The sequence below is a fragment of the Leptopilina heterotoma genome, unplaced genomic scaffold (genome assembly GCF_015476425.1).
Source record: "Leptopilina heterotoma isolate Lh14 unplaced genomic scaffold, ASM1547642v1 Lhet_187, whole genome shotgun sequence".
In the NCBI taxonomy this organism is placed as follows: domain Eukaryota; kingdom Metazoa; phylum Arthropoda; class Insecta; order Hymenoptera; family Figitidae; genus Leptopilina; species Leptopilina heterotoma.
Genome location: NW_025110906.1, coordinates 1,099,085 through 1,121,434, shown reverse-complemented (window position 1 = coordinate 1,121,434; position 22,350 = coordinate 1,099,085). Strand labels below are relative to the sequence as shown.

General features: G+C 24.8%; 2 protein-coding genes across 2 annotated transcripts; one reads left to right on the top strand and one right to left on the bottom strand.

Annotated features, from left to right (window-relative positions):
* Positions 1-226: 226 nt before the first annotated feature.
* Positions 227-4,459, bottom strand: LOC122500500 (selenocysteine insertion sequence-binding protein 2-like). Its single transcript, XM_043609458.1, has 5 exons — positions 3,494-4,459; positions 2,135-2,733; positions 1,276-1,496; positions 1,006-1,160; positions 227-603 (listed from the first exon to the last, which is right to left on the bottom strand). The coding sequence occupies exons 1-5, from the start codon at positions 3,941-3,943 to the stop codon at positions 436-438; spliced, it is 1,593 nt and encodes a 530-aa protein (XP_043465393.1). The 5' UTR covers positions 3,944-4,459; the 3' UTR covers positions 227-435.
* An 11,203-nt stretch (positions 4,460-15,662) lies between these two features.
* On the top strand, positions 15,663-21,377 carry LOC122500503. Its single transcript, XM_043609460.1, has 4 exons — positions 15,663-15,728; positions 17,317-18,081; positions 18,168-18,347; positions 20,156-21,377. Exons 1-4 carry the CDS (start codon positions 15,663-15,665, stop codon positions 21,152-21,154), a joined length of 2,010 nt encoding a protein of 669 aa, XP_043465395.1. The 3' UTR covers positions 21,155-21,377.
* Positions 21,378-22,350: the final 973 nt, after the last annotated feature.

Below are 22,350 nucleotides of genomic sequence, written 5' to 3'. Positions count from 1 at the left end.
TTTAACTTGTATTTTTTAATACTTTTGTTTCTATAGAATTCGGTTCATCTTTGAATGAAACTTTTACAGAAATGTATGTATATCACTATATTTATACAAATTTATTTGAATTAAATGTTTCACAGTATGTTGTTAAAATGTGTTTTCTATACGTTATTTTCTATGCACATAAATATTTTATGTTTTTAAAGAGATGCGAAAGGGTAAAAATTAAAACAAAGTTGAATGATATAAAAATTTTTTAATGTAAAAAATTACATTTTTTAAAAAATATATAATTAAAAATTGGACGGCTTTGCTGATTGTAGTACTAAAATAGTATTCTACTAGTAATATATATTTATTATTATTTTTTATTTATTTTATTATATTTTTTTATTTTTATTTTTTTTATTATCTTAGGAAAAGACGAGTTTTAATTTAAAAGCTGTGTACTTAAGTTGTTGGTGCTATAATTTTCAACAGGTTTTTTATCCTCTCAGAAAGTAGAAGATCATCATCCATTAATTTTTTCACGTCTATCAATTTATTCAATTCGCCAATTAATGTTCGAAATTCATTTATCGCCTCCACCAAACTGTTTAATACCACTTCGAGTTTTTCCTTTATTGAAAAATAAAAAGTCAAATTAATAATTAATTACTTTCTTTTAAGAAGAACAAATTTCTTTTTAATTTTGTATTTTATATTTTTTATTACTTTTTTAATTATTAATGAATTATTAGTAAAGTAATAGTTAATAGATAGTAAAAGTATTGTTAATAGCAATAATTAAAAAAATTATTATTATTTAAATTCTGTATTTTTTTCAATTATTATTATTTTATTAATATTCTTTTTTTTTAATTTTACCTGAAACAGCAACAAATTTCACTATATTAGTGATATTTTTATAGTTGTTTTAGTTAAGACTTTCGTTATTCTGGAGAAACACTTATCACTGTTTTAGGTAAAAAATTTTTTTCATTTTTTATTATTATTATTATATATTTTTATTTTATTTACCTCGATGCTGCTAAAATTGGAAACGCCAATACAACTGACCATTCCTCTTCTATGCGTTAAATATCCTAATTTTCTTCTGGAAAGACCGAAACAAATTGGAATGTTTTGTTTTCGACAAGATGCAATTAATTTATTAACAATATCGTCTAAACCCCCTGGAATTAAAAATAGTTATTAACATTAATTTTCTGTTTAATGGAAAAAATTTTTTTTTTTAAACTAATGCGATAATTTTAGAGATTTACAATTTATCTAATTATTTTAATCTACCTTCAACTTCCACCTTTTCAAGATCAGGTACAATAATTACAAATTTTATTTTCTTCAAGGTAATGTGCTTCTCGACTTCATTGAATCCGGTGTAAAATCTTCGTTTATATTTTCCTTTGACATTACTTCTTTCGTATAATTTTTTCTGCAGTCTAAACAATTCTGATATGAAAATTTCCAATTTTTTATTGAATTCTGGCGAAATTGTGTTCGTACAGTATCTGAAAATATAAATAAAATTAAAATATTTTCAATTAATAATATACAGTTGCCAAGTGCGGACAATTTTTTTCCAACAAAAATATTCGAATCATAAATTCTTTTTAGAGAGATTAAAATAATTACAGGTGCGTCAGGATTCTCGTAAGTTAAAAAATGAAATAAGTAAAAAATTAATAAAATTGAGATGAAAGCGATTGAAAAAAAAGTAAAGATAGAAAAAAATTGAAAATTAATAAAATTGTGACAAAAATAAAGAAAATAAGAAATTAATAAAATCGTTGCCAAAATTAAAATAAATAAAAAACTAGTAAAATTGTAGCAAAAAATAAAATTAATAAAATTTTAGCCAAAATTAATAAAATTTTAGCCAAAATTAATAAAATTTTAGCCAAAATTAAAATGAATAAAAAACTAATAAAACAAATAAAAAGTTAATAAAATTCTAAAAAAAAATAAAAAAATAATTAATAAAATTGTAGATAAAAAAATAAATATAAAGTTAAAATTGTGACAAAAAAAGTAATTAATAAAATTGTTGCAAAAATAAAATGAATTCAAAAAGAAAATTTGAGAAAAAAGGAAAAAAGTAAAAAATTCATTTTTGTTAAATAAGTGATGAAAAATAACACTTACTCACTCTCTAAATTTTTTCGAATATCGAATATTATTTGTATTTGCATCCCTATAAGTGAAAAATGCAGGATTTTGAAAATTCTCCTCCTTTTTCAAAATAAGAACACTATTAACATTTTCTACAATAATATTTTGTGTATTAATTTCATCGATTTGTATATTTGCAATTTCATTCTTCAAATCATCATTTATCACATGCGTTTCATTGTTTGTATTAATTAATAAATTCTCTAATCTTTGGGAAATGTCTTTTCGATTCTCCACTATCTTGTCAACTAGATTATCACTTTTTGGATTTCTATATTCATTGCCAATGAGATTTAGTCCCGTTAGTGTTCTACCACAGTCGAGATCTAAATTTGGATCGGGAATAATTTTCAAATTTTCAATATTTAATAATTGTTCATGAACAATTTTAATTATTGGCTCATGATTTTTTCCACGTAATTCTTTTCTCTTCTCACGTTCATTGATTATTATTTGCTTCAATTTCGTGGGTTTTTTTGCTTTCGATAAATAAATTTTATTGCCCTTTGTTTCAACAATACGATCACAGCATTTTATTTTCTTCTCTGCCAGGGAATTCTTCAGGCTTCTTTGGTTCTGGAAAAATTAATTGCCAATTAATTAATTTTGCTTATTAAAAAAAAAATTTGAAAATAAAGTTAGGAAACAATTTTCTAATTTTTGAAATTAAAAGAAAAAATAAAATTGAAAAAGTAGAAATATTGAGAAATGTTTAATATTGTAATACTGATAGAAAGTTCAGTGGATTTCATAATAAATGAATATTACAACAGAGTTTGATAAAAATGAAATTTGCAGTCTTTGAGAAAAAAAATATTCTATTTGTGTTCAAAGTGACATAATCTCTATTGTGATTATTCGCGACACATATTTGATATTAAATTATAAAGTGGCAATTAATTTCTGAATGCAAATCGCTGTAATTAAAAATTAAAAAGCAATAAAAAAGGAAACAAGAAACAATTTAAAAAAACAAGAAAAGAATAATTCTATTGTAATTTTTATTTGCCTTTTGATAAACAATTATTTTGTAATAAAAACGTTTTTATTGCAAAATGATTAAAAACTGGTTTTACGAAAAGAAAATATTTAATAAAAAATGTAAATAAAAAAATATTATTATTGATAAAATATATTAATATTATCAATATAATTACTAAATATTAGTAAAATAGTTTTAATTCACATTCTTCTGAACTTGATAATAAAAAAAAATAATAATAATAAGGTAATAATTAGGTTTTGAAAAAGCATTTAATTTTCGACGAAAATTATAACTCAAGGTAATTTGAAATTAAACAATTATTTTTTAAATTATGAATAAAAAAATAGTCACCTCCAAAATTTGTTGAATATTAATCCGAAATAATTGACTTCTTTCTGATCTTTTAAGAAATTTTCTCGATTTTAATTTATCTTCAGTTATTTCTTCCTTTATGATGATAACATCATCAGCGACAATTGCATCAGGAACCTTTCTAAAATTATTTTTTCTCTTCGACGTCGACATAATTTTTCCCAATTCTGGAAAATCACAATAATTCAAATTTGTCTCAATTTTTTGTTGATGATAACAATGACGACGACAATTGTCATCAAATTCATTATCAGATGAATTCTCCTCAATTATTCCTTTAGACGATGAATGATAATGTTTGTTAACTGGCGTCTGAGAATCATATTTACGTTGTTGTCGATGATTTTTCGACTGTATTTCTGGCCAGACTTTATCTTTTTCTTTTTTTCCCTCTAATCTTGTTGAATTACGCCAACAGTGACTCTTCATTTCAAAGAAAAAAAAAAATTTTTTTTTTTTTTATTTTATTCACACACTATTATTTTTGTACGTGTTTACGTACACACGAACAAAATCTATTGACACATGTGTTGAAGTGAATTTAATATATATAAATTTTGCGAGTTGAAAAAAAATTATAGGCGCGAACACACTCGCGTGAAGTTAGCGTAGCCATTGAAGTAATATTATATACAAGTTGTGTGTATACTTGATATCCTTGATTTATAAAAAACTGATAAATCTCCTATGATATTAAATATAGACTCTTTATCTTTCATATATAAAGAGAGAAGACTATATTCTCGCGGTGATTTAATCCATCTTTTATACTTCTGGTTTTATTAGTTGGAGTAGGTTCAGTATTTATCTGCTCTATAAAATATATGAACTTTATCTATCACTGAATTTATGTTTAAATTTGTCTCGCACTTTTTTCATGATATCTTGGAGAGAGAGAGGCGATATAACAAATGCAACTAAACAGATGAGTTGAGTCATCTAATTATTGACGGTCTTTACCGGCAGATGTCACTTGAGTGGAAAAAATTTATTGTACCTATACAATATTGTTAAATAAATAAATAATTTTGTTCTGTAATTTTACATTTTTAAAACAATAAAATGAAAAAAAAAAATTTTTAATTTAAATAAATTTTTAAAATTAAAAAAAATAAATAAAAATATTAAATAAAAAAGAAAATAAATAAAATAATGAAATAAAAACAATAATTTTAATTAATTTTAATGAATTCGGGTAATTTAATAATTAATTAATTCGACGAAAATTCATTTTAGTCGAATTAAATCAATTATTTGGAATTTAGGACCAAAAATAATTTTTCACACATCAGAAGGAAATAAAAGATTTTTAAATAGGAACTTGTTGCATTTTTTACCTGAGTTTTTTGAAGTAATAAAGAATTTTTCTTTACGAAGATTTAATTATTAAAGTATATTATTTTAGGGTTTCATTTAGTAAATTCGAAAATAAGGATAAATTTTTCTACTTTGTCGTTTGGTTGAAGTGAAGAAATTTTTTAAAGTAGTTTTGTTATCCAAGGAACGTTACTGTGAAGCTTATCTTCAGCGGTAAGTGAAGATAGTTCGAAAGGAATTCACAAGATGTCTCTGTGGGTTCTAATTTTGAAAATTTTTTCAAATTTATTTCAAAAAATTTTTTTTATATTTTTTAAAACTATTATTTATTTTGGAAATGTAGAAGTTATTTTTTTAAACAGTAAAATTTCTTGTGCGCGGCTAACTTCTTACTGCCTTTTTTAAATAAAATTATCAATTTTAAAAATAATAGAATTTCCAAAATTTTCTAATTTGAATTTTTGTTGAAAACACTAAAAAAATTCAATTTTGGAAAAGTTGCAAATAATTGCAGAAATTCAATTATTTAAAAAAAAAAAAAAAATTCTTCTTATAAAATTCAACTAACTATGTTCAAAATTTGAAAAAAATTCTCGTAAAAATACGAATTATCTTTATAAATACCAAAATTCTTCACCAAAGTTCAATTATTTTCATAAATGTCAAAAAAATTGTTGTCCTAATTTCAATTATTTTCAAAAATTTTTCTAATTTTCATGATTTTCAATATCTTCTATTTTAATAAAATTTACCAAAAAGAATTCAATTATTCTTAAAAAGATTTTAATAAAATTATATGCAAACATTTAATTATTTTCATAAATAATTAAAATTTCACAGGATTTTAATTATTTTCATAAATAATAAAATTTTTTTAACGAATTCAATTATTATTTTCATAAAAAATAATTTAAAATTCTGCAAAATAATAATTGAATTAAAATAATGAAAATAATTTTGATGAAGTTACAGTAACAATATTCTTATAATTATAAAATAATGATTTTATCTGTCGGTCATTTTTAATTATTATAAAACATGAAGAAATCGATCACTCCCAGTCTTCGACTTGGAGCAATCGATATCTTCATGATTTATAACAATACTTTTATAAGTTTTTTAATTTAAAAAAGGTTTGAATTTAAAATTTTTGAATGTCTTAATTCCTGTGGAAAATCCTGTTCCAAAAATAAGATTAAAAATAGGAATTGTGCAAATATTTTTCTTCTTTTTCTAAAACAAAATAATAATTTTCTTTAAAAAAATTGTATTTCATAAACAAAAATAATGCAAAATAAATAAATTTTCTATTTTATAATCACAGTTGTTTAATAATTTTTTATTTTTTTTAAAAGTAAAGAACAAAAATCTGCATAATTTCAATTTGACAAAACATAATATTTAACAAAATTTAAGTCTTTTAATGAAAATAAGTGAAAAACATTATGATGATTTCTATTTGTCATTACAATTTTAAATTAATTATGAAATAAAAATAATTATAACATTAATTAATTAATTAATAATAATAAAATACAAGTTCCAGTAATCTATTCGCAGTTTGAAGTTAGATGTTGTTTGCTTTTTGTTTCTTAACTTTTTTATAATTTTTCTTTTCAAATTTTTTCAATTTTAAAATTAATGTACATATTGAAAATCATGGAATTATTGCAAAGAATTTTATCAAAAAATTTGATAATAGAATTCCTTCAAAAAATTTTATTTTATTTATTTAGGAAAATAACTGAATTCTCGCAAAGAATTTTATTAAAATTTTTAAAAATCCTAATTAAATTCTTTTGAAGAATTTCTTTGAATTTTTTTTAAAGTAATGTGAGTTTCTTTAATAATTTTAATTGCAAATTTTGAAAGCAATTATTGAATTTTATGAAGAAGAATTTTATTAAAAGTGAATTGAAAATAATTAAATTCCTGCGAAGAATTTTACTGTTTATAAAAATAGTTGAATTGTTTCGAAGAATTTATTAACATTTTAGGACATAATTGCAATTTATGGAAATATTTAAAAATATTTGAATTTATCCGAGTGCACTAGTTTTTTGAAATTTTTATTCAGAAAGTTGTTGAGATTTTTATATTTTTTAATTTCTGCGATTTTTTGTCAATTTTTATTATTTCAAAAATGGAAATTTTAATAAAAGTAGGGATTTAAAAAACGTAAAAAACCGAAAAAAGTATAAGAAGGAGAATAATAAAAAAATAAATTTTACCACCTTCGAAGCAAACTTTAGTAAAGATTTAAATATAAAATTTAGTTAATAAATAAATAAAAAATACAATACTTATAAATTCAGTCAGGTTAGTTTATTTTGACACATAAAAGTAAAGTAAAAGTTAAAATATAATTGTTTGTTAATAATAAATAAAAATTAATTTTTTTCTTTCGCCTCTTCCAAAAACAATATATATATCAGACAATTAACATAATATTATTGATAATAAAAGTACATGAAATTCATATAAATATATAAATTGAATGTCTGAATGAATAAATTTATTTGAATATATATGAAGTAAAAGTCTTATAGTAATAATTATTCCATATGCAAATGAAGTACAGAATACTACTGTAATTACAGTCTTGTTACAATTTCTACAAATGAGAAGTCTTGTTTGACCATAAATTTATTGAATTATCGTCTACAGTGGCAGAAGTAACCCAATTACAAGGAGGACTTTTCTCTAAATTACATCAAGATTAATAGAAATTTATATTCTGTTCACTTTTGTTTTATTTTTTTTTCATAATATGTTTATAAATTGTTTTATTAGTAATTTATTCTTTTAATTTCGAGAATTATTTTTTTTCGACATTTATTTTGACGTTTCTTTTAATTGCAAGTTTATTACTTTCTTTTTTATTTAAATCAACTCTTCCTCTTCTTTTCCGTATTCTTCTTCTTCTTCTTCTTCTTCTTCTTCTTCTTCTTCTTCTTCTTCTTCTTCTTCTTCTTCTTCTTCTTCTTCTTCTTCTTCTTCTTCTTCTTCTTCTTCTTCTTCTTCTTCTTCTTCTTCTTCTTCTTCTTGTTTTTTTCTTTGTTTTTTTCCTCCCTTTTGTTTTTCTTCTTCGTCTTTTTTTCTCCTTTTTTCTCAGATTTTTTTTGTATTTCTTCTTCGCCTTCTTTTTGATTTTCTTCTTCGTCTTTTTTCTCCTTCTTGTCTTTTTTTCTCCATTTTGTTTTTCTTCTTCGTCTTTTTTTCTCATTTTTGTTTTTCTTCTACGTCTTTTTTTCTCCTTTTTGTTTTTCTTCTTCGTCTTTTTTTCTCATTTTTGTTTTTCTTCTACGTCTTTTTTTCTCCTTTTTGTTTTTCTTCTTCGTCTTTTTTTCTCATTTTTGTTTTTCTTCTACGTCTTTTTTCTCTTTTTTGTTTTCCTTCTTCTTCGCCTTCTTTGTCTTCTTTTTGTTTCCCTTTTTGTCTTTTTTCTCCTTTTTATTTTTCTTCTTCATTTTCTTTTCTTTTTTTTCGACTTTTTATTCTCCTTTTTGTTTTTCTTCTTCGACTTCTTTTTCTCCTTTTTGTTTTTTTTTCTTCTTTTTGTTTTTTTCTTCATCTTCTTCTTCCTCTTCTTTGTCTTTGTTTTCTTCTTTTTCCCCATACAATACTCTGCCTTCAAAGTATTGCTACTTTCTACATTATATATTATCTGCATTGTGTACCTGTCATTAGTAGTTTAATTTTATTTTATTATAAAATAAATCATACATTTTGAGAAAAGTTTTATTGTCTAATACCAACGATTTCTATTAGGCATTTTTGTGGAACACGTTGTGCACTTTTTTATGGGCAATAAAACCTGATGAAGCGGAAACCTCGCTGTCATATAATTTTTTAACGATAAATCTTTTTATTTGTTGACAAACACACAATTTTTCCTTTTCCTTTTTTTGCTATTAATTCATTATAAATAGTTGCATAGTGGGGAGAAAATGAAAAAATTGAAAACGTATTTTTTTTGCACCCAGAAAAAAATTTTTATTAAAAGTTTTAATTTAAAAAAAATTAGTTAAAGCCAATTTCTTTAAATCAACAAAAACTTAATAAATAAAAATAATAATTTTTTCCTTCTTTAAAATTTTTAATTTTTTTAAAATAAAATATAAAATTAAAAGGAAAAAAGTTCCAAAGATTTAAAAATAAAAAATTTGTTTTTCAAGGAAAATAACCAAATGTTTCTAACATAAAATGTTTCAAATACATTTTTTTTGTATATTTTGCACTTTTTTTTTCTTCTTTTTGAAATTTATACAGGCGATTTTTGCATGCGCCAAAAATTTTCATCGTTTCAAAGATTCATAAAGTGGGGGCAACGCGCGCGCAAAACTCTTATGGTGAAAATCAATATTTTCTCCCATATAAAGGGAACCGATTTTCCGTGGTAACTTCACTGTAATTTCTGGACTAAAGCGCGTATATTTTCCGAGAAAACACTCCATTTGAATTTTGCCGGTAACCAAAATCTTATTGGCAAAAAAAAAAAAATTACCAATTTTCGTTGTTATAACTCTAAAGTTATAACTTTTATCATCTTATAAAAGGTACAAAAAAAAGTGATAAGTATAAAATGCTCACTTTTAAATGTCAGTCAAAAATTATTTTTCTTTTTTATTTTGTGTACAAATTTACCAAATAGAGAAAAACGGTGCATTTTCCTCATTTGAATTAGGTTCCTAAGTCATGATTATAGGAAAAATAGTTATAAATAGTAAAATAAAAATAGTTATAAATAATTCTCTATTGTAAGTGCTGTATATGAAAGATTTGAAATTTAAAAAGAAAAGAAGATTTCTTTTGCGAGAGTGAAACGTGAATTATTTTGGGGTTACCGGTAAATTCGCGGGAAGCGCGTGGCGGTTTTTATGAAACGCTACAAGTTTAAAATAAGGGAAAAATGTGAATAAGGTAAATTGTTTAAATTTATTTTTAGGGAAATTCAGTATTTTTTTTTTTTTTTTGAAATTAAGAGTAAAGATTATTTTAATTTTTAGGGAAAAAATTGTTTTTTAATTATAAAATTTCTGAAAGAATCTTTTATATGAGCACATGCTATGGGGACTGATTGGGATGCGCGAGAACTAATAGCCTTTTAACCACGCTTTTCCCTCGTGATATCTTGCACAATATCAATTATTGAACTTGTTTTACAAGAGAGAAAATTTGTAAAATAAAAATTGAAGCAGCAGACTATTTTATTTATTTTATTTTATTGTATTTCTATTTATTTTATTCACAACCAGAGGAAAATTTTAATTAAACCAAATATAATTTATTTCTATTAAATAAAAGTATTGTCTCTGGGCGAACAAGGTTACTTATTTGTTTTAAATAAAAATTTTATTGGACATAAAATAAAATTTTTATTTGAACCCAAATAAAATTTTCTAGTAGTATTCTGGTGAAAATGAATATTTTCCTCAAATTCTAAAATTAATTTACTGAAAATCATTAAATTCTTGCGAAGAATTTTATTAAAAAATTTGAAAATAATTTAATTCCTTCGAAAAATTTCTAACTAAATTCTTTCGTGTAATTTTATTAAAGTTGTACTGAAAATAATTGAATTCTAGTGAAAAATTTTATTAAAATTTATGATGAAAATTGAATTGTTTTGGAAAATTTCTTTTAATAATTTTTTTGAAAATAATGCAACTTTTTAAATAATAATTTCAATTAAAAAGTTTAAAAGTAATTAAATTTTATGGAGAATCTCTTTCAAGTTTGTAAAATATTTGTGTTTATCAATAATTGTAATGGAAAATTTGATTATTAAATGATATGAAAATTTTTGGAAAATAATTTAATTCCATCGAAAAATTTCTTTAATTATTTTTAATATAATCTATTTTGTTAATAAGTGTAATTAATAATTTTATTATTATAAATTTGATTAAAATTATTGCTAAAAAAATTAATTCTTTTTTTAGCAATTTTATTAGAATTTTCGTAAATAATAAAATTCCCCTAACGAATTTTTTTAATTCTTTTGAAAATAATGTTAATTTTTAAGTTTTTAATCTTAATTGAAAACTTGGAAAATAATAGAATTTAACAAACAAATTTATTATTTATGAAAATAATTGAATTATTTTAAAAAATGTTATTACAATTTTTAAATATAATTGAATTCTTTCGTGGAATTTTATTAAAGTTGTACTGAAAATAATTGAATTCTATGGAAGAATTTTATTAAAATTTATGAAAAAAATTAAATTGTTTTGAAAAATTTCTTTTAATACTTTTTTGAAAATAATGCAACTTTTTAAATAATAATTTTAATTAACAAATTTGAAAGTAATTAAATTTTATGGCGAATCTCTTTCAAGTTTGTAAAATATTTGTGTTTGTTAATAATTGTAATGGAAAATTTGATTATTAAATTATATGAAAATTTTTGGAAAATATTTCAATTCTTTCCAGCATTTTGTTAAAATTTTTGAAAATATTTTAATTTTTTGTAGAAATTGTATAAAAATTGAATGAAAAATAATTGAATTCTTGCGTAGAATTTTATTAAAATTTTTTTAAATAATGGAATTTGAATTTGAATTTCTATTTCTTTTGAAGAATTTTATTATTTATAAAAAACAATTCATTTCTTACGAGGAATTTTATTCAATTTTTAAAAAATTTTGAAATAAATTGTATTCTGATGAATACTTTTATAGAAAAATTCGAATAACTGATTGATTTTTTTCGACAAACTTTAATTAAAATTGTGTTGAAAATAATTGAAAATTGCTTCGAAGAATTTTATTAAAACTTTCAAATAACAAAATTTTGAATGATTATAATTAATGCAGTTTGATAGGTTGAAATAAATTTTCCGAAAGTTTGTTGTTCCGTTTATTAATAAATAAATAAATAAATAATATAAAAATTATATTATAAAATTTATATTTATATTATAAAAATTATATATTTTGTAAACACCGCAATGGGAAAAGAGGATAAAAAGCTTTAGATTCACGCTCATTAAAAACAATAACAAAATTTGTAAAAACCTTATAAAACCAATTTTATATTTTTTTTCCAAAAAAGAGGTTAAAAAATAACAAGAAAATCTTGACGGCATATATATTTATACTGGTTAGAAATGAAAATTAAAACTTTTATTTTCCACACGAAAATATAATGTGTGGCATGGTTTAGGCCTCCTGGGGAACCCGCCATGTAAAATAACGGGAACGCGTGCCGCCACAGTACCCCCTGGGTGACGTGGAAAGCTGTGAAATTTTTAGTTAATTACTCCTTTTTTCATTGCATACACTTGACACTTTTACTTCTAATCTTTGTTTTCTTCTTTTTACGCTTTTTTCCCAAAAAAAAGAGTAAAGAAAGAAAAAAAAAGATGAGTAGAGAAAAAAATCAAAAAAGTCATCGAGTATGTATAGTGTAAATTCTTTTTTTTAACGATTAATTGACGTATCTCTTTGAATATATTTTATTTAAATTGCATACACGTACACTTTCTCCCTGGAGGAGTGAAATTGAACACTTCCTATGTAAATTTTAAGTTTAAACATGAAAGACGTGTGCAAATGAAACGCGCAAGAGCCACGTTTTTTATGGCATTTAAAGGTTTTTACAATTTATAATTAGGGAGAGGAAAATATTTTGACGAGATTTAAAAAAAATATTTGAGAAAAATGCAATACTTTTTGGTATTCGAATAAATTTATTTAATTTAAATAGAAATTTCATTTACGCCAAAAAATATTTTTTAACGAGTAAACTTTTCAATTAAAACAAATAAATTTGTAAGTGGGCTCTGCCAAAATCATTTTAACAGCATGTGATTGTTACAGAATTCAATGTTAATTTTTTCGACTACTTTTCTCTTAAAATATTAAATAAATTAAGCTAGTTTTTTGTGAATAACTCTAAAATATCATAAAGAAGGGCAGTGATGTGCAAAAGTTTTAATATTTTTAAAATTATTTATTAAAAAATAACTTTAAAATTATCAGTTCTCAAAATCACTTTTAATCAATTTCTCGTCTTTTCCGATTTCAAAGTATTTTTTTATAATTTATTTTAGAATTATTAAAACTTTTGCACATCACTGCTCTTCTTTATTATATTTTAGAGTTATTCACAAAAAACTAGCTTAATTTATTTAATATTTTAAGAGAAAAGTGGTCGAAAAAATTAACATTGATTTCTGTAACAGTCACATGCTGTTAACAATTATATCATTTTATTTGTCTCAAGTAAATTTTATTTGAATCAAAAAAATTGTATTTGATCATAAATTGATCATAAATTTTCAAAAAATATAATCAAATTCTTTAAAACGATTCAATTATTTTCAAAAAATATTCGAAATTAAATTATTTTCAATATCTAGTATTTTCATAATATTTCGCAAAACAATTCAATTATTTAGAAAACAATTGATAAAATTCAAACAAAATTCAATTATTTTCATAAATATTCAAATTTCCACAGGAATTCAATTAATTTAGAATAGCATTTTCAAAAAAATTTCGAGAAAATCAATTATTTAACAAAATTTTTATACAATTCTTCACAACAATTCAATTACTTTCACTAAAAAGAACATTTTTCATTGAAATTCAATTTTTTAAAAAAATGTTTGATAAAATTCTCAGCAAGAATTCAATTATTTTCATAAATAATAAAACTCATCGAAGAATTTCAATTAGTTTCATAAACTATTTTCAATTGATTAATCGAAAAATTCAGTTATTTTCACAAATAACGTTTTCCACAAGAATTCAATTATTTAAACTAAAATTTCCATAATATTTATTATATTTCGAAAAAATTAATTATTTAAAATAATTTTTGTAAGAATTCAATTATTCTCATGAATAATAAAAATTTCTCAGGAATTCAATTATTTAAATATTTTTATAAAATTTTCGCAAGAGAGTTAAATTATTAATAAATTAATTTAAGAACCGTTTTTTAATAATATTGATGATAGTATTTAGATAATAGTATTTATTTATTTATTTAGATAATAGTATTTATTTATTTAACCGTAAAAGGCCTCTAAATACTATTATCAGAGTTAAATTATTTTTATATATTTAAATTCTTTCATGAATAATAAAATATTCGTTGCAGAAATTCAATTTATTAGCAGGATAAGAAAGAAGGAAATATTTTTGATGAAAATTAGGAAAAAGTCAGGAAAATAAAATATAGAATGAAAGTTTCGTCAGTTTTGTAAAGTGGCTAAAACGAGTTTTTTTGGTCGTCAAGTTTAATTTTTCGATAGCTACTTTTTTACTCCTTTTTTTTAGTTTGAAAGCTACTTTTTGCTACTTTTTTAAAATTAATTATCGAGTGCGAAGTCAGTATATTTGATTCAAATAAATTTTTCTTGTTTCAATTGAAATTTTATTTGATTAAAATCAATCATAAATTAAAATAAATCACACAAATAAATTTTGTCTGCTTCAAATAAAATTTAATTTTAGTTACATGAAATAAATTTTATTTAATTATTTAAATAAAATATCTGTCCTATTGTGTATTTTTATGTATCTTAATTAATTAACTATGAGAATGTATTTTAATTTCACTCTCTAAATTTAATTTGCATTAAAAATTGAGCCTTTCAGAATAAAAAAAATTTCATTCGCAGTTTTCACTGAAAATTACAAAAAAAAATTAAAACTACTAAGAAATAATAATATTAACAAACTTAGTAATATTATACTAAAAATTAGTAAATATTTTTACTAATGGAATAGCCTTGACTCTAATTTAGATTTAGAGAGTAGAATTTATTAAAAGAATATTATTGCGAAAATATAATTTTGATTTATACTGTGTTTTATTTTTCCAGAAAAAATATACAACTGCAAATTTGTAGAATTGTTTATAAATAGTTTTCTGAACGTATAATCTATTATTTTAAAGAGTACAGCAAAAGAGGGAATAAGTATATTGGAAAAAAGCCAAGTAATCATATGAGTGGAGAAAAAGAAGATGTGCTACAATAGTAATGAGGAAAAGAAAGCATACGAATTTCACCTCATAGCCGTAATCTTGACAGTCAATTGCTAGAAAAACAAACTAAACAAAAAGCGTCAAGTGCAGGAAAACGTAGATAATTAATTTTCCAAAGAAGGAATTTTAATTAATTTGATTTAAATTTTAATTTCTTTGAATTAACGCGCAAAAGTGGTAATTTCTTTTCTTTTTTTTTTGCTCTTCTCAAACAACATTGCAATTAAAACTTGGGGAATTTATTTATTTCGATTTATTTATTTAATATTCTATTAACTTATTTATTTATTTATTTATTCAATATTTTATTAACTAATTTATTTATTCAATATTTTATTATTTAATTAATTTATTTATCATATAACAAACTAATATTTGATTAATAAAAAAATAATATTTTATTCAGTAATCAAGATTGAAATCTTTTCCTTTTTGTATAAATAGAACGGAAATTATTTTCGACACTTTTTTTATTTAGACACTTTTCAAAAACATTTTGTTTTAAGAAAAAAAAGAAGGAAATATTTGACACAAATTTACAGTTCCCACAGTCATTCTAAAATGGTCAATTACAGAATGTTACGGGAGTTATTTTCTCGCTTGTTCAATTTTTTCTTTTTTTTTGTTTCCTTAATATTTGTACAAACATTAGGTTTACTGGAAGAAAAAACTGATGTGAATGTTAAAACGTGACTGTCCTTTTTGCACGCAATCATTTGCCAGTAGACTAAATTACTTTCCCCTAAATCTTGAGCACATTAACGACCCGTCCCTCATTACTAAAATTTCGCCGAGTCGATGATTACCCGTTTGCCATAATACAAGAATGCTGGCTTATTTTATGCAAAGATGGGTGCAGAAATCCACTTGCAATCCAATTTCAGGTAAAAAGGTGTTGTTTAACTTATCCCGCCCCTTTTTTCTTCTCATCGGCCTGCTTCCCAAAAAGAGAAACTTGTTAATGATTATTATTATTTGTGATAAGGAGGTCGGTTCAACTTGAGTTAAATGTTTATCCCCACGTCGAAAAATTCCATGGAAGTAACCCCTGGAAATTTCCTTGAAATTTCCTTGATTTCCGAACAAAATTTTCAATTTTTTCCTGACTATGATTTCTGATTCACTCCAAAAATTATTAGATACTCAAAAAAACTGTTTTATTACATTTAATTAGGAATTTTTTTAATTGTAAAATTATTCCAAAACACCAATAAATTCTTTTATAAATAAATATTTAATTATTATCATTATTCCAGAGGAATTAAAATTTTCAAAAAATTTAAAATTCAAACCTTTATGAAATTCAACAAAATATAAGAATATTATTATAAAACATGAAGATATTAATCACTCCGAGTCGAAGACTCGGAGTTATTGATAACTTCATGTTTTCTAATAATTTAAATTTCTATAAAATTAAAAAAAAAAAAATTAAACTATATTTACAAAATTTTTATTGAAAACCTTCTCAAAAATTCAATTATTTTTACAAGTAATAACATTTTTTACATGAATTCAATTATTTTCATAAATAATAAAATTTCTCATAGGATTTCAATTTTTAATATTTTAATTTTTAATACAATTTTAAATAAATTCCTCAAAAAATTTAATTATTTTCAAAATTTTTTTGCAAGAATTCAATTAGATTTCACAAAAAATGATGAAATTGAAATATTTTCAAAATATACCCTTTTTTTGAAATTTCTTAAATTAATTGAATTATTTTAAAAAATGTAATAAAATGCGTTGCAAAAATTCAATTACTTTCATAAATGATACAATTCTTTATAGGATTTCAATTATTTAAAAAAAAAATTAATAAAAATTAGTTGCTAGAATTGAACTATTTTCATAAATAATAAAATTCTTTACATGATTTAAATTATTTTTAATACAATTTTAGATAAATTTCTCAAAAAATTTAATTATTTTCAAAAATTTTTTGCAAGAATTCAATTAAATTTCACAAATAATGAAATTCTTCGCTAAAATTAAAATATTTTCAAAATCTATCCTTTTTTAAAAATTTCTTAAATTAATTCAATTATTTAAAAAAAATGTAATAAAATGCATTGCAAGAATTTAATTATTTATATAAATAATACAATTCTTTACAGGATTTCAATTATATTTCGTCTTCTCGTCCTCTAGGTCAAAAGATGTAGTAACGTTAGTTGCTCGGTCCATTCCACAGATTTTTAAACTTTCGCGGTTTTTTGTTCCTTACTTACAATTCAGGTGGCGTGTCGACTCCTGCTTACTTCCTGTTCCGTTTTACCTCATTACGTTTTTCTGTGCGGTCCACGCCACATTGTGAATTGTAAAGAATCAAAGAAAATCAAGTGAAAATGAATTCATCCGACGAAAGTAACTCGAGTTATTCGAGTGTTGATAAACGGAGAAAAAAGAAAAAATCAAAGCGTGAAAATAAAGTGTTGTGAAAAGAGATAGATAAGTTAAAAAGAAAATTGAAAAAGAGGCGTCGATCACGTTCTCGTGATTCATCTTATGGAGAAGAAGATAGGAAAAGGCGTCGAAAGGATCATCGTTATTTCTCAAGATCGAGTGTAACCTCTGATAGAGACAACGGTGAGCTAGCTCGTAGAAGTTCGCCACGTTGTAGTCAGAATTCTCAGAATTCTCAAAGTCGCTCGAGAAGCAGAGAAGGCAGCCATCTTGAAAATAAAAGCTTTTCAGAGAAGGACAGAGAGAGCGTTGAGTATCGTCCTAGAGAAATGCCGCGCTCTAGTCAGGTCTCTAAAAGTGATAAAGGAACCAATAATGAATTGAAAGATTCGATTCTCGCATTATTAGGAGAAGACCCTGCCAAAAATACTTGTGTAGGACCTCAGATCCATCGAGCAATAGCGGACCGATGGACAGACATTTTGCAGAACGGATTACCTAAAGACAAAAAAGAGGAAATTTTGAAAAAATATTCACCAGCAGAAAATTGCTCTATGCTTCAGGCTCCTAAACTAGGACCACATGTCCAATCTACGATGAGCACTATTTCAATTAAAAGAGATGCGTATCAAATGTTAGCTCAGAATCAACTTGGCAAGGGTATTTCGGTGTTAGGTACAGTGTTGACAGAAATGGTTAACCTGAAAGATGAAAAAGAAGACCAAGGACAAATTGCTCTGTTCAGTGATGCTGCTCGTATTCTCACAGATCTTTACCATACAATGTCGACGTCGAGAAAATATTTTATTATGTCAGGTTTTAATTCTGCTGAAAAAGCAATAGCGAATGAAAGTAAAATCGACGAATTTTTATTTGGTAAAGATTTCTCCGAGAAAGTAAAGGCTTTTCAGTCGGTTGAAAGGTCAACCAAGAAGTATCCATCGCAGTCATCAACAACAAGCCGTCCAAAAACTGTCACCGGTCATTTAAACTACCAGGGCCCCTCCAGGAGGACTCCGTTCAACAGGAATCAACGGGGGGGCATGGACAGGGGCAAATCGAATTATCGCCAATACAACAACCGGCCGATGCGACGTTAAGCGTAAGTACACCAGGTCGTTTAAAACTTTTTTATAATGATTGGAAGTGCATCACCTCTGACAAATTTATCCTGCAAACAGTGCAAGGATATAAAATTCCTTTTTTCAAAGAGGTCGAGCAAGTTAATCCACCAATCTTGCCAAAGTTTTCAACTGAAGAATTTCAGGATATTTCTCATGCAGTAAATATTTTACTAGAGAAAAAGGCAGTAGTGTTGTGTAAACCCTGTAAAAATCAATTTTTGTCGTCCTATTTTTTAGTTCCGAAACCAAATAATGAAAAAAGGTTTATTCTCAATTTAAAGAAGTTAAATGTTTTCATTGATCCGCCACATTTTAAGTTGGAGGATAGAAAAATAGTAGAGTCATTAATGTTTAAAAATTGTTTTATGGCTAGCATAGACTTAAAAGATGCTTATTTTCTTGTCCCGGTAGATAGAGATTTTAGAAAATATTTAAGATTTGAATTTGATGAAAAATTGTACGAGTTTACATGCATACCATTTGGCTTGTGCGTAGCACCATACCTTTTTACAAAGTTAACTAAACCTGTCGTGCATTATTTAAGAGAAGAAGGTATAGTTTTGGTCATTTATTTAGACGATATATTGATAATTAGCAATTCTTATGATGAATGTATTGATGACATACAAAAAACTAGAAAGTTTTTAGAATCTCTTGGTTTTATATTAAATTTAGAAAAGTGCTCATTAAAACCATCAAAAAGATGCAAGTTTTTGGGTTTTAATTTTAATTCAGAAGAACAACAGGTTGAATTAACACAAAAGAAAAGGGAAAAAATTATTAAAGAATTAGTAGAATTAAAGGCAAATAGTAAACCAAAAATTAGAAATGTAGCAAAATGTTTAGGTTTGTTAATTTCAGCTTGCCCTGCAATAAAATACGGAGTTTTATATACAAAAATATTAGAAAGGAATAAATACTTATCCTTGGAAAATTCGAAGGGTAATTTTGATAAATGTATGGTACTATCGGAAGAGGCAATGCAAGATGTAGAATGGTGGATTAGACAAGTTAAAATTGCAACAAACCCTATTAGAAAAAATAGATTTGCTCTAGAAATTTTTTCAGATGCCTCGTTATCAGGATGGGGAATTTCATGCAACGGCAAAAAATCTCATGGTTGGTGGGATAATAATGAGAAAAATGAACACATAAATTTATTAGAATTAAAAGCTTCTTTTTATGGTCTAAAATGTTTTGCGAAAAACTTAAATTCGGTGGAAATATTATTAAGAATCGACAACACCACAGCCATTGCTTATGTGAATAAAATGGGTAGTGTAAAATATCCTAAATTGAGTAAATTATGTAGAGAAATATGGCAGTGGTGTGAAAGACGAAATATATGGATCAAGGCTTCATATATTCCGTCTAGCGAGAATAAAGAAGCTGATTGTGAATCGAGAAAAATTTCTGAAGACACCGAATGGGAATTAAATGATAAAGTTTTTCGAGAAATTATTCAAGTTTTTGGAAAATTTGATATAGATTTATTCGCATCAAATATTAACTTTAAATGTAAAAAATTTATCTCGTGGTTCCCAGATCCAGAAGCAATAGGTGTTGATGCATTCACTTATTGCTGGGAAGATTGGTATTTTTATGCTTTTCCGCCCTTCGCGCTCATTCCGAAAGTATTACGAAAAATTATAGAAGATAAAGCTGAAGGTGTTCTGATTGTTCCGAATTGGCCAACCCAACCATGGTTTCCCCTATTTTATCGTTTAACGATTTCAGAACCAATTTATTTTAACAATATTAACAATTTATTAATTTCTCCCTTCAGGAAGGAATATCCCATGAACCTTTCCCTGGTGGTAGGGAGGTTATACGGAGGGCGTTTGCTGCAAAAGGAATCCCGAAGGATGCCCAAGAAATAACTTTGGCTTCTCTAGCTGACGCAACGCTTAAACAGTACGAAAAGCCGATAAGGAATTGGTGGGAATTTTGCAGAGATCACCAGCTTCATATTTTCGATGCGACGGAATCAAAGATAATCGAGTTTTTAACAAGCAATTTTCAAGAAGATGCTTCCTATGGAACCTTAAACAACTATAGAGCGGCAATTTCGTTGATTGTGAAGGCAGATATCACGAATAATCTAGAGATAAAACGATTTTTTAGAGGAGTTTCAAATTTAAAACCGCAGAAACCCAGATACGACTACATTTGGGATCCGTCTCCGGTACTGAAATTTATTTCTTCGCTAGGCTCAAACGATAAGCTAGACCAAAAACAATTAACAAAAAAGTTAGTGACCTTATTAGCTCTAGTCACTGCACAAAGGGTGCAAACTTTAAGCAAAATCGATATAAATAATATAATTGAAACAGAGAAATATATTCAAATCACAGTACCGGAAAGAATTAAGACATCGGGGATAAATAAAATGCAACCATTGTTAAACATTCCCTTTTTCGAGAAAGATGCCTTACTTTGTGTAGGTCAAACATTGAAAGATTATTTAAAACTGACGGAGACTATCAGGCCAAGAGGGGAAAAAAGGATGTTTATAAGTTTCAAGAAGCCTCATAGAGCAGCGTGCAGCCAGACCATCAGCAGATGGATAAAAGAGACGTTGGAGGAAGCGGGTATTGATACACAAGTATTCACATCGCATAGTACCCGTCATGCCTCTACATCCGCAGCGTTAAGGAGTGGAGTCAATGTAGAGGAGATCAGAAAGGCCGCTGGATGGACACCGTCCTCAGAAGTATTTGCACGTTTCTATAATTGTCCACTAAAGGACCCTACTCAGTTTGCAACAAGTATTTTAAATACTTAAGTTTATTTAGTTTGTTAACAGACTCAAAAGTGTTCTAAAATAAAAATAAAGTTTTGTTCTTTCGAAGGTAAAAAATTCTTTTTTAACTCGCAACAGATCCTCTGAAAGTCTACATCTTTTGACCTAGAGGACGAGAAGACGAAATATAATTGTAAAATCAAACGAACTTACCTAAGTGAAGTTCGATTTCAATTATATGAGTCTTCTCGTCCGAATAGGTCAAACCCACCCTCAAAAATAAATAAAATAACCCAACCCTTTATAAAAATTATCTGTCGCGAGTTCAAGACTCTAAAAGTAATGAGGTAAAACGGAACAGGAAGTAAGCAGGAGTCGACACGCCACCTGAATTGTAAGTAAGGAACAAAAAACCGCGAAACTTTAAAAATCTGTGGAATGGACCGAGCAACTAACGTTACTACATCTTTTGACCTATTCGGACGAGAAGACTCATATAATTGAAATCGAACTTCACTTAGGTAAGTTCGTTTGATTTTACAATTATTTTTAATAAAATTTTAAGTAAATTCTTCGAAAAATGTAATTATTTTCAAAAATATTCAAAATTCAATTATTTTGGAAAATTCATGCTATAATGCTTTTAATATTCAATTATTATGTAAAATTTTAACTAAAATTCATTTTTAAATCAATTTTTATTTGAAAATTCGACGAGAATTCAATTATTTAAATACAAAAAATAAATAATTCATTGAATAAATGAATGTTTTTCCAAAATTAAAGCCCCATAAAGAATTTTATCAATAAATTTTTAAATAATTCAATTTTTTCGACGAATTTTAATAAAATATTGAAGAATAATTACAATTTTCGACGAATTCAATTTAAATTGTATTAAAAATAATTAAAATTCTATAATATAATTACCTAATTTTATAATATAATATATAATATTTGATTATTCATGAAAATAATTGAACCTCGGTGAAAAAATTTATTATTTTTGAAAATATTTGAAATTTTGCCAAGAATTTTATTAACCCGTTGACTGTCGATGACGCATATATATGCGCAAAACAAAACTGGCCAAAAGTGTTTCATGACGCATATATGCGCAACTTAAAAAAAGTGATTAAAAACTTCTTAAATGTTCCTGAAACTTGTTACTCGGGGGTTTTCGAGGTCGCTGATTACGAATATGACATTCGTTTTCCAAAATTCAAAATGGCGGATCC